The following is a 13022-nucleotide window of genomic DNA, read 5'->3' on the forward strand; positions in this document are numbered from 1 at the left end:
TCTAGGCTGTGGCTCTTCCGCCTGTCTCCCAAGGTCATTCCCACATACCATTACATTTACTGAAGAAGGTCAAATGGAAAAAAAAACAGTGGTAGGAGACAAGTACTCTGCTCTGCCATGGGGGGGAAAATTAAAAAAAGGGGGGGGGAATATGACTGAATGGGATATATGTATATGGGTATGTGTGTATACAACAGTAGGCCAGAATTACTGTAAGCAATTGTGTGATTTGCTCTTACAGTTATACATTGGAGTCATTTTACTGCTGACATCATAAAAACATAGTACTTAGCTAATCAAATGATACTTAAAGAACCTCTTTGGGCAGGATATGATACTATGTTTGTAATAAATGCTGTTTACCGTGAAACAGACATGGAACAAAATCCTGTCCATATTTGTACAGAACTTCCCTGTTGTGGCAAAGAGGCTTAATCCCAAGTAAACGGCCTTACAACCTGTGAACAACGTCTACATTAAGGGTTTACCGCAACAGTTGGATTCTATACAAACACAGACCATTACAGTTTTCATCTCCTTAGAATATCCAAAGTAGTTAGAGATATGACCACTACAGTTTCAAGCCCACATTGCCAAATCCAAACAAATCTAGAGTTACTATATTTGGGGAATTGTACCTAGAAATGTTCACCTAAACAGATCATCTCCTAATTCAGGAGAGCAGATAAAAATCTCTAACTCCTCCAAATAGTGTTAGTAAATTGTAATTTTGTAATATGATAGATGGAACTATGTTTAACAAGAGAGAACTATATTTAATTTTAGCTTACAGTCAAATTAACTATATGCATTTTTGTTGTTGTTTGGGGCTTTATTAGCATGCAGCTCCTAGAACGTCATATGTTATGTATCCACATCCTGAGATAACAGTCTCTATTTATATAATTAAAGTATTCTAAATTTATTTTAATTGCATTCTTACTGCTACCACATTTTGTTTTTTTAAAAAAATCTTTGCTTTAGAGAGAATTCTGAACTTTGCTTAGTATTTCACATTAAAGACATAATTCAGTGAATGGATACTAGTAAAACCTACTGGACATTCTGGGACTTTTGAAGAATTTGCAACAGATTGCTATGCAAAAGATAATAATCCTGCCACTGTTTCTGGAAGATTGAATCCAAAGAGTAAAGTTGGTCCGGCAATGTGAAGAAGAGATATACTTCAGTGCTGCTAGTCTGTAGAAACAATAGTAAGAAGGACAGTGTGTTCACTCTGAAATACCCCAGATTCCTACATTCTTAACTTTTGAGCCAAATGTTAGTTTTGGCTTCTGTGGCTCAGCTGGACATCTCCTATTTATAAAATAATCAGAAGGTGAAGTGAGATAAAGAAGTAATTATAATGGAATAACTGATTCCATGCTGGTTGAAGGCATAGGGCATTGGTTCGTTTTTGAGCACCATGTGCAAACTCAGTTTGTAATCAGTGGTTTATGCTTTAGCATGTTGAAGAACCTGCTGTGGTTTAATCACTGTGTATTTCCCTGAATGTCTCTCTCACACTCACATGAACCCATAGTCTCAGAGCTCCCAGTTCTGACGTTTCAAAGTCCAAGCCTATGTTCTGAATGCCCTAAAGTCTTTCCTGGGGCAGGCCAAAGCAAGCGAACATCTGCAGCGTTCATGCCACTGGAAATTCTATGGCTGACACCATCTTCCTGGGTACCCTGAACTTACCCTGACCCTTCCAGAGAATATCTTTGGACTAAATAAATCACTTCAACAGCTTTGCCCTGGTGGCCTTTCCTCTGCATCTACTACCACTTCTGGGCAGGGCTAACAGCATGGGAGACCAGAGCAGAAAGCGAAAATGAAGAGGAAGGAGCCAGTTTGGAAGGAGTGGGAGAAGGGGGGACTTGAGCTGGGATCCAGTCATTGCAATGGCTGAAGTGTGACATGGGAAGGAAGGTTTAAAAGCTCGAAAAAAGATTTGGGGAGAAACCAACCAACCAAGCAACCAAGCAACCCTGCTTTGAACGTTATTCCAGAATGCTGCCCTTGCTGCACCTTTTGAAATATTTTCCAAGGTAGGTGTTAGGAACATGTCCTTGCAGGGGAAACTGACAGTCACTTCAGTCTTCTCGTTTGCTTTTGCTGATTTTGAACAGAGGTACCTGAACTTAACTGCTTAATTTCAGATGAAATCAAGATTTCTGCCAGCGTGTCATTAGAGGCAAGATGTCTCCAATCCCATTTCCCTCAATGGAACAGCTCCTGGGGGGGACACTGCCTTTATTGATTGATATGGCTATTTTATTCTGCATTCTGTAATGCACACAATGCATTGGGATCAAGCATGCAGGCTTGCTTAAACTTATATCGCCTGGTTAATTTCAGGTGTGTTTGCTAAATGGTCAAAAGAGTGGACAGCACAGCCCTGGCAACGGAGCAGAACCGGTTCTCAAAGTCACTAAAGAAACAGTCTGTCAACAACGGCTTTTTCTGTACCTAATGATGGCTGAAAATTAGTAGGCAAGCATTTCTTGGTCCATTTAACAAAACAGCACCATCATCTTAGAAATTTGGAGGTCTAATCCTTCCCTTCCAAAGCCAACAGTCTCCAGCATACTCTGAAACACGCACACAAAATAAACTGAATGGAAGACTGATTCATAAATGCAGCGTTCTGAAATGCCTGAATAACTCTGTTGTACGCTCCTGCATCTATCCCTGCAAATTTTGTCACAAAGATGCCATTAGCCACAGCATATGCTAAACACCTTTCTTAATGAGAAAGAAGACCCAACAGGAATCGTTTCCACATCAACCCTGCCATATTTACAACCATCTTTCATTTGTGCAAGGAAGGGGGGGGGGGGGAGAAAAAGGCACTGAGAAGCAAACAGAGAGCACAACCTGCACACTTCTCTGTAAGAAGTGAAATGTAATGAAAAGTCAAAATCTCATCTCAGGTAACCAAACAGAATCCCAGAATTACAATATGGACGTGATCTTCCTGGAAGGCTGGAAACAAGAGGCATCCACCCCCCCCCGCGCACCCCCCCCCCCAAATCTCAACATGCGTTATGCACTTGGACCCTTGAGACAAAGAGAAAAAAGGGGGCATGAAATTGCACGGCTTCTTCCTTAGAGAAGTGTGTTGCCACTGCAGCTGTTGCTCTGTGTGTGCAATGCATGTGTGCATATGTTGGGGTAACAGCGAGCAGGGCTGAAGCCTTTTCCATTTCATCAGTGAACATATCTCCCTTTCCTGGTTCACTAAAATTTTATGCCCACCCCTTTTTCCATTTGCCCGTGTCTGTGAAGCACGGCGCAGGCATACGATCATGAACAGCTTACGACACTCAGCGAGCAGTAGAAGCCTCTGCATGCTGGAGCTTCATCCTGCTCGACTGGAAGGAACCTTGCTCTCTCGCTCGCTCTTTTTCCTCCCTCTGCTCTTAAGCATCTTCTTACAAGCCAAGAGAACCAGGAATGGAAAATAAAGCCATTTTTAGCCTGTCCGGTCAGAGAACGAATCGTAAGCTGCCTCGAAGGAGTAAAAAGGTGGCCACCGCTCATCTCCAATGACGGACACTAAAGAGACTGTCAAATCCTGGGGAGCTGTTAAGAGTTTTGGAAGGGGCTTCATTCTTTCTTTGGTGTGTGTGTGTTTTTTTCCCCTTTTTCCCTCCCCTCTCCCTCCCCACGTCACAGTATTAACTGCAGAGAAAAAGGACAGAGAGGGAGAGGAAGAGAATGAAAGGAAGGAAGATCAACCCTTATTCCCATACTTCTGAAACTTGAAGGTCCTGGGAGTCAGCTTAAAAATAAGGAAAAAAAAAAAAAAAGATAGCTGGACATGCCTCTCGCCCTTTGAGATGAAGCAAAGTAGACATTGTGAGCCTGCCAGCCGTGCAAAAAGCTGAAAGAGACCGAATTTGTAGCAACAGAGAGCTCTTTTTTAGCCCTGCATATAATTAAGTCAAACACAAAGGAAGCCGCTGAATGGAGGCTGTCAATCTCTGGAAAAGGGTGGGTAAGACACTTTTTAATTTCATTCTTTTGTGAAGAGAGAGTTTTTTTTCCCCCTTAATTGTTCTCGTCTTTGCTGCGGCGTCTAAAATGGACAAATTCTTGTGTACCTTTTGAATGCTTCTGAACTTTAATGCTGTACAGAGTCCTGCATGCTGCGTTTATGCCAACCAGCCCCCCAAAATCCCACAAAGTCAGGTATTTGGCCCAATGACTCTCTTATTTTTGCCTGCGCCCGTCCCCTTGCCCTTTCGTTTACATACGGTGTGATGTAGAATTTATACGGAGAAAGGAAACTGACCAGTAAAAGATTCAATGGACTTTCTCAAGCACATTTGGGGATATTCTTGCTAATGGATTTCCTTCTTATTGGTGTCTGTTTAAACTGGCTGCTGAAAAAGCCCCCAGGATTGATCCTGTGTACCCTCGGTGTTTTCTCCAAAATGCTTCCAGCCGTGCATACCGGGTGTCCGCAGCTTTGTCGGTGTGAGGGCAGGCTTTTGTACTGCGAGTCGCTGAATCTCACAGAGATGCCGCACAACCTGTCGAGCGTGATGGGTTTGTCATTGCGGTACAACAGCCTTTCTGAGCTGCGTGATGGACAGTTCACAGGGTTGACACAACTCACGTGGCTCTATCTGGATCACAATCACCTTTGCTCCGTGGAGGGAAATGCCTTTCACAAGCTGCGGCGAGTTAAAGAACTCACTCTGAGTTCCAACAAAATCACCCAGCTGCCCAACACCACTTTCCGGCCAATGCCGAACTTGCGTAGTGTGGATTTATCCTACAATAATCTGCAGGCTTTGGAGCCAGACCTGTTTCATGGGTTGCGCAAGCTAACGACGTTGCACATGCGGTCCAATGCCATTAAGTTTGTGCCTGTTCGAATCTTCCAAGACTGCCGCAGCCTGAAGTTTCTCGACATCGGATACAATCAGTTGAAAAGCCTGGCTCGGAACTCCTTTGCGGGCTTGTTCAAGCTCACCGAGTTGCACCTGGAGCACAATGACTTGGTGAAAGTGAACTTGGCCCATTTCCCGCGGCTCCTCTCTTTGCACTCTCTCTGCCTACGGAGGAATAAAGTCACTATTGTGGTGAACTCCTTGGACTGGATATGGAAACTGGAAAACATGGACCTCTCCAGCAACGAGATAGAATACATTGAGCCTCATGTTTTCGAAAGTGTACCTCACCTCCAGTCCCTTCAGCTGGATTCCAACCGACTCACCCACATTCACCCAAGAATCCTCAACTCCTGGAAGTCCCTCATCAGCATCAGCCTCTCGGCAAACATCTGGGACTGCAGCCGAAACATTTGCGCTTTGGCCTCTTGGCTCAGCAATTTTAAAGGCCGCTACGACAGCAACTTACTCTGTGCCACCCCTGAATATGCACAGGGCGAGGATGTCTTAGATGCAGTCTACGCTTTTCACTTATGTGAAGATGCCACAGACCTAACAACTGACGTGAGCCTCCTCTCTGCTGTGGCAAACAACAGTGACCCAACAGCCAGCTACAGCCCTTCGACTCTGAACTATGACGTGCAGGACACAGAAGGAGACAGAACAACCAACGCTGTGACAGTCCCTGTACCCAACGAGAACACTGAGAATGCTGTTCAGATTCACAAGGTGGTTACTGGGACCATGGCCCTCATCTTCTCTTTCCTCATTGTGGTTTTGATACTGTATGTTTCATGGAAATGTTTCCCAGTCAGCCTTAGGCAACTGAGGCAGTGCTTGGTGACCCAGCGTAGGAAGCAGAAACAAAAACAGACTATGCATCAAATGGCTGCCATGTCAGCCCAGGAGTATTACGTTGATTATAAACCCAACCACCTTGAAGGAGCTCTGGTGATCATAAATGAATATGGATCCTGTACGTGCCACCAGCAGCCAGCAAGGGAATGTGAGGTGTGATTTTAAATTCTTTTCCAGTGGGGGATTTCACTTGGTGTGCAACCAAATAGCAGTGAGCAAATAAAAAGACAATTCAATAAGGGTTGACCTGGCTTACCAGAGCCCTTGTGTGCTGAAATTGTTTTTTTTTTTTTTAAGGAGCTGTCCAAAAAGACAGGATGTTAGCTTTACTGTGGCTAAAAACCTTCAAGACATTCAACTTTCTGAAAGAGATATTTCATATAACAGCTCTCTATAAAGATCTGTCAATAATCAGAAAAGAAAGTGTAAAAAAGTAACAATTACTGATTTTTTTTTGTAAAACTACAACAAAAAATATGTTTAAAAATAAAAGCAAAATAGCATTTACAATTTTTACAGGCTGTTGTACACTATCTGAATTCTTAACCTCTATCAGGGTGGGAACATGGATTTAATTCCTCTCACCCATACAGAGTCAAATTGCAAATCTTGGCTCTGAAATGAGCCACACCAAAGCACAAGCTTAAATGAAAGCAATGGCTTGCTTGAGAATTCTGGGGCTAGTTGCACCATGTTACTGTTGAATTTAAAGGCACAATACTGAAAACTGTGTGTTGATCTCAATCTGCTATGTAATATATCATGATCTGTTTGTGGGTTCCACTCTAACTTGCACCTGCCACAGCTTTCCACTTTGTCAAAAGGCAGATGACTTGGAAGCAGGTCTTCCCCAAAAGTTCCTTCAAGACCCCCCCCAACACACACACACACACACACACACACACACAAAGCCTTTCTGTCATATTCTCAGCTTCCACTTAAAAAGAACATGATCTTCATCAAAACATCACCATTGGTGATTTGGGATGGAGATAGCTCCCTGTCTTCCTTTGGTGCCTCAGGTTCTTTAGTTTCAGATTTTACACCCACACCCACACCCACCCACAACACAGAGACACACAGAGTTTTGAACTCTGTGGCCTACAGAGCATTGCTGCAAGACTTAGAGGCAGCCACAAACCCATCTGCAGTGGGGAAAACTCTTTGTGTTGCTCAGGAAGGAAAAGGCCAATCTAATCCAGCAGGCTACCTCTGACCATAGGACAGTTAGGATTTAGCTGTAGTTGCTCTTAGCTTGTCACCAAAAAAAAAGAAAAAAGACTGTTGGATCATGCCTCCTAATTGCTAGGCTAATGCCTGGCTAACCAATACGCTTAAAAATAATAATAAAAGACCAAAAACAAACAAAACACAATTTAATTGTCCTCCTAATTGCTAGTACAATTAAGTAGGAACAACTAGCCCGGTCATCATCGAACCCATTTCATTGTCTTCTTCCTGCCCCTTTTGAAAAGGTCTGTGTGATGCTGACTCCTTGCCCTGGATTTTGAACTGGTAGCCCCTGTTTGTGGCCAAGTCAGCAAATGATCTTTTAAACCATTCTGCGAGCCTGCACTTCTTATGGCTGCTCTCTTTTGGGGGGGGGGGGAGAGGTAAAAAAGAGAGAGGTGCTGCTCATGCTCAGCTTGATCATCTACATCTTCCCATTTGGATGAAAAGGATGGGGGGAAGATTTGGTAACACATGCAGACAGACAGGGTTGTATTTCAAGAATGGCAGAAGCAAATGCCACGGAATTATCTTCCGTTTAATTAACTTAAAATGTCATTGCTTTGAAGCAAATGCTCGTAGGAAGCAGACAATTTAAACTGACACCTGCTGGAACGCAGAAGAGGTACGGACTGAGACAGACTTCCCGTTTCATCCCTGCCCCATTCCACCCTCCCCACCCCCTCCCCCCAAAAGGCAACCAATGCCTTGTAAATCAGAAGCTTCATGATCCACGCCCAAAGACTGGTCTTGTTTTCTTTGGCAACAGTGGGTCTTTCCAGCCACTTTTGTAGCACCATCAAAAAGCTACTGAACCCCACCAACTGGTCAACAGAGCTTTGGTGCTCTGAGAAGACACATTTTTCTCTGCAAAGCCCCACCTCAGACTAAGTGTGCTTCCTCCAGTGCTTGCTATACTATATTTCACTAATGGCTTTGCTGTTTTGTAGCACAGTCACGGGCAGCCTCCTGCTGGAACAGAGGTGGCATAATACCTCTCCCTTATTTCTGAGGGATAGACATAGATATGTATCCCCCCATGGCACCAAGGAGGAATCGTGTCAATCTGACTTCCCACAGCAACCTTTCTTGATCACTGTGGGGGTAACAGAGCTCTCATAATGCTCCAGAGAGCCACGTTTTTACTTCTAGGCTCCCTTAGTGACTTTGCTTGTTTGTTTGTTTCATTGCTAATTCATCTAAGAACTAAAGCCTCTAGATAGATCGCAAAGCTACTGAACACATCCTAAGTTTATAGAAAAAGCATTGTATGCTCCCTCAAAGCAAATAAAGTCATGGAAACAGGAGCAATCCATCAATAAATAATCAAGACAAAAAAGAGATAACAAAGTATGGCCCAACTATGGGTAGAGAAAGAGGAGAATATCTTTGCCTGTTGCTCAGAAGATTGTGATGTGAGTGCTAGTGGTTCCTCTTTGGAGGCACATTTCCTAACCAGGGCATCTTATCCAAGAAGGCTCTCAAGGAATCTTATCTCTAGAATCTAGCTTATCTAATGGACCGCAGAGAGATTTCTTATGGTCTCCAGCTGGTAGGGGAATGAACTGCTGGTAGAAAGCCATTTTCACCAGCTTTTAAGGATGTGGCTGTTTGGAACTGGACAGCTTTGGTGTAACGTTTCAGTGTGTACCAGTAAAAATAAAGTTACTCTGCAAGAATTTGCATTTGTACGTATGCAGATGCGAAATGTTTTTTTTTTTTGAATAGGCAAAATAACCTTAAATCTAGGTGGATATGTCTCTGTGTGTGTGTGTGCGTGTGTGTGCGCGCACGTAGCCAAGCTTTTGTGATGAATTCTTTCCTTTGCATCTTGCATCTCAGCCTGGAGCCCTAAAATGTGCTAATAATATAATTCTGAAAGGTAACTTGCTTTCCAGCCCATATGAGTTCTGTTGTAATGTCACTGAAAGAAACAAGTAACATTTCAAAGTAGTTCTCACCGCTTCCCCCAAATTGATGGAAGATGGATCAAATAAAAATACAACCAGATGAAAAACAGGGCATGCAACCTGTCTCTCTGCTAGATAACATTTCTGGCATTGCTAGTGGTGCCTCTGAGACAGCTCTTCCTTCCAAGGAGAGGGGGAAGCTGCTACTTCACAGGAAGTTTCTACTCCCCTGAAAGTTAGCACAAGAAATGATTTAAAATTGCAGACTGAAAAGGGTAGCCTCATTTTTTGTAGCCCGAAGGAAGACTGCAGCCAGCTCAACTTTTCTTCCAGGCAGCTGCCTGTGACCTGAAAGAATCTACTGCGTTTAGACTTCACATGCAGCAGCAGCAAGACTTTTTCCTGGAGTCTTTTCTGAGAAGGCTTCTTAGTCTACAGCCAATCCTTACACCACCCACTCTTCAATATTAAAGTGTGTCTGCGCATACAACTCATACACACCACCAATTTTAGAGAACTGCTACAATGGGCAACTCTGTATTTGCATTTCATGAGTGGGAATAAGGATCTAGTAAATCAAGCAGAAAATCCCAGTGATCAAGGAAAGGGATAAATTTAGAAATACATCCACAGACTCTATGGTTGGTTGTGCAAGTAAAGGTCCTCAGAAAGGGCCGTTTAGTTCTGGGAACGCCACAAAAGTGGGTTTCTTCTTGCTCGCCTTCCTGTCCTAAGAAAAAGATTCTGAAGAAAGCTCTATTTTTATTAAATGCCTTTCCAATAAGCAATCATTTAGCGAGTAGACAGCATGGATATACTTAATTTAAGAGGAGAAATGGAAGATACAAGGATGGGTGCTAAGTGAATGCATATGTTCAGTGAGAGAGAAAAGGCTAACTCACAGCTCAGAGATGCTAAATGAAGGGATCATCGTGCATATAATGGGATAGGAGCCAAGTAAGAAGGTTGACCATTTGCACACAGGCATGGAAAGGCAACGGGGTGCGATCGTAACAGGTTGCAACAGGTAGGAGTTTGCTAAGGATAAAGAGTTCTCAGCTCACTGTTAATAACTAAGGGCAGTGGGGTTTCCTAACACCTTTAAAACACAACGGTTTCAAAACATGGCACCCCAACAAAGAATCAAAAGGCAAATTCAAACAATAAGAATAAAAAACCCTGACATAACATAGCCATTGCAAGGAGTGTTCAGGTCTTCTTTGCAAGCCAGGACAGAAGAGAACTGTCCTGCTTGCTTCCACTTTAGCTTGACTCTTCCTGTCCTTTTACACAGTTTAGATTAACATCTGATATCTGTCCTTAGTTTTATATTCTTTGTATAATTGAAAACTAGCCATTTCTCTTGGAGGGGATGTGGGGGAGGGTAAGACCCTAGGAACCAAGCTGAGAGCAACAGATCTCCCTTTGTATTAGCAGGCCCCGGCTCGGTCATTTTTAGGATGAGCTTTCTGAAGCAATCACACAACAGCCACAAAGAGAAATACTACAACCACTATTACTACCCCTACTACTTAGAATAACAACCTAAGTAGCAGGAACAGGAATTCTAGTTGTAGGAAGAAGAGTTGTGGTACAGCAACCTCTTTCCTCCCACATCTTATTTATCAGTGCTCCTTAAGGTTTCTTATTTCTTATTCATAATTTTTTTTCTTGATTACATGCACACTCAATCTGTTCATAAGCTGAAGCTCCAGGGTAAGGAAACTGATATATAGGTATAGATCTACTGTTTATATATCCTGTTTCTATCCATCCATGTACATATCTTCCTTGGGTAGGCTTTGGTTATTTAAAGCTTAACGCTTCAAATAATGATTGGGAGGAAGGAGGAGGAGGAGGAGGAGGAGGAGGATAGAAGAGTGAAGAGTCTGGTCTTAAAAAACTACATAGGGAGTTGTGAGAAATAATGAAATACTGGAGTTCTGTGGCAAGGCAGGAATTGGACAGGTGGGTGAGAGAAACTCAGTTGAACACAAAACACGATTTTCTTCTTAATGTACTTGCATCTAATCTGATGACGCATTAAGATCATGCCATTTTTGGTATTCAGCAACACACTCTCTCCTTTTCTTTCCCACTTTGACTTTTTTTTAACCATTCATGTTTTCTAATACTGATTGCCTATAACTGCTCTAATTTCATCATTAGGAAAAAGGCAAGGTATTTTTTTCTTTCGGTTCATGCTTTTATCATTTCTCTGAGATCTAAACCAAAAAAAAAAAAGCAAAATATCAAAAAGAGAAAAGCAGTCCAGTATATTCATCAGCCTATCCACCCCGCAAAAAGTAAAAAAAAAAAAAAATTAAGCAAAAGCACCACACCCCACACCCTGAGAAATTTAAAAAAAAAAAAAGAATAGATGTTCAGATCCATATATTTCAGGAGATCTTACTTAAGTTCATTTGTGTTAAAATGCCCACAAACGGAATTTCACTCCCATCCCAAATGAGCAAGAAAGAGAGAGAAGAATGTGTGTCCAGGGATGAATGTCTTACCCAGGATTTAAGAATAATCCTATTTACTATATTGAGAGAGTTGGTGTATTTCAGGGTTCAAGACCAGTATTGATCCAAAACAGCCATTGATTTCAGTGTCTCTTCATGGAACTTGCAAAGAGGGGCCCAAACACTGGTGCTTGGTAGAGAAAAAGTAGGGGGGACTGCTTCTGTTCCATGTGGTATTGCACTACGTAAAGGAAAAGGGGTGCCCTTGTTAAACAACTTGTTTTCTGTATTTCTTTCTCCCATATTTCTGCATTTTTCTGTATCCTAAACAGGCAGCATCAGGATTCTTGGGTGGATAGTGGCATAATGGCATATCATTCACCAAGTGATCCCTGATTGTTTATGCTTTTGTCAAAAGGACAGGGAGAGAGAGTACACTGTGATATGGGTAGCCCTGATGCATGACAAGAAACATCTGGGTTCCCTTCTAGAAGATTCTTTTCCATATTCCAAATCTACAATTTCATCCTCCACCTATGAATTCAGCTTTTTCTTAATTTAAACAAACAGACAAACAAAAACAATCTGTAATTCAGGAAAGCTTTAGTCCAAATTACAACTGAATCATGAAACCGAGTTATAAGCATCAGGCTCAGAAGCTGTGTTTCTCTCTCTGGCTTTAGCTGTCCCCTCTATCTGCAGCTTGAGGATAATATTAGCCTGCCTGGCTGTCAGAAAGCTTGTTTTGTTTGTTTTTTAAACCTTTTGGTCAATAGATGACACTGTTTTGAATTTTTAAATGACAACATTATTTCTAAAAGGGAGAAAAACCCTGCATTTATAATGGATGCATCCATGAATTGCAGAATGTCTGTCTCATTCTCTCATATGCATTCACATCTAAGAATCCATTTACAATGAGCTGTGGTTAACACTTCAATGCCCATTCATCCAGTACAAAGGTAAGCTTTTAGAGCTCTTCAGTGTTATGGCTTTGTTTGTTTTAATCTCAAATAATTTGATCTCAGTCAACACACTTGGCCGCTGCCTTGCTCGGCCTTAATTAAATATAAATTTATTGACATCAATGCCTATGCCCAAACCCAAAATAAGGAATATTTACATGCTTCGTTTTGGGGGAAAAGCTGCCTTGTTTACTATTTCAGTTTCTTAACCAGTTATTGACCCATAGGAAGACTTTTCTGCTGGGGGAGGAGGGAGATTTCTCTAAAGTCTTTAAATCTTTATCCTTTTTGATACTTTCAAAACTTAGTGGAAAAGGACTTGCCTTTGCAGAAGACAAAGGTAAATATTGGCATTGTACTGACTTCTTCCCAATATTTTGATGTAGAAGCAGATATCTGGAACACCTTGGATATTCTTTGTCAAAAGAAAAATACTTTCATAGTTGAGTTTTGGAAGCAGCATTGAATATATGCTGTCTGCACCTCATGATCTATTTTCAATTTATCAGTAAAATGTAGACATTTATCTCTTATCACCATTATTTGCCTCCATCATTTTTAAAAATATTAGTTTAGAAATATCTATCTGCCCATATCTATTGCAGTAAGAAGAGGACCAAAATTAATTCAATTTCTCTGCAATTCCTTATCCTCGTTTATTATTATTATTTTTAAAAAATATACTTATTA

The 13022-nt window shown here is 41.8% G+C and overlaps 2 protein-coding genes across 4 annotated transcripts in view; one reads left to right on the forward strand and one right to left on the reverse strand.

Annotated features, from left to right (window-relative positions):
* CTNNA2 (catenin alpha 2) overlaps positions 1-13022 on the reverse strand; it is a 519575-nt gene that overhangs the window by 194833 nt on the left and 311720 nt on the right. The gene's annotated exons all lie outside the window — the stretch shown is intronic.
* Positions 3747-6092, forward strand: LRRTM1 (leucine rich repeat transmembrane neuronal 1). The gene has a single exon (XM_007430688.4). The coding sequence runs from the start codon at positions 4353-4355 to the stop codon at positions 5919-5921; it is 1569 nt and encodes a 522-aa protein (XP_007430750.1). The 5' UTR covers positions 3747-4352; the 3' UTR covers positions 5922-6092.

This window comes from Python bivittatus, unplaced genomic scaffold (genome assembly GCF_059951505.1).
Source record: "Python bivittatus isolate LINGU-HERP-01145 unplaced genomic scaffold, Pbiv_v1 ctg000070_np1212, whole genome shotgun sequence".
Taxonomy (NCBI): domain Eukaryota; kingdom Metazoa; phylum Chordata; class Lepidosauria; order Squamata; family Pythonidae; genus Python; species Python bivittatus.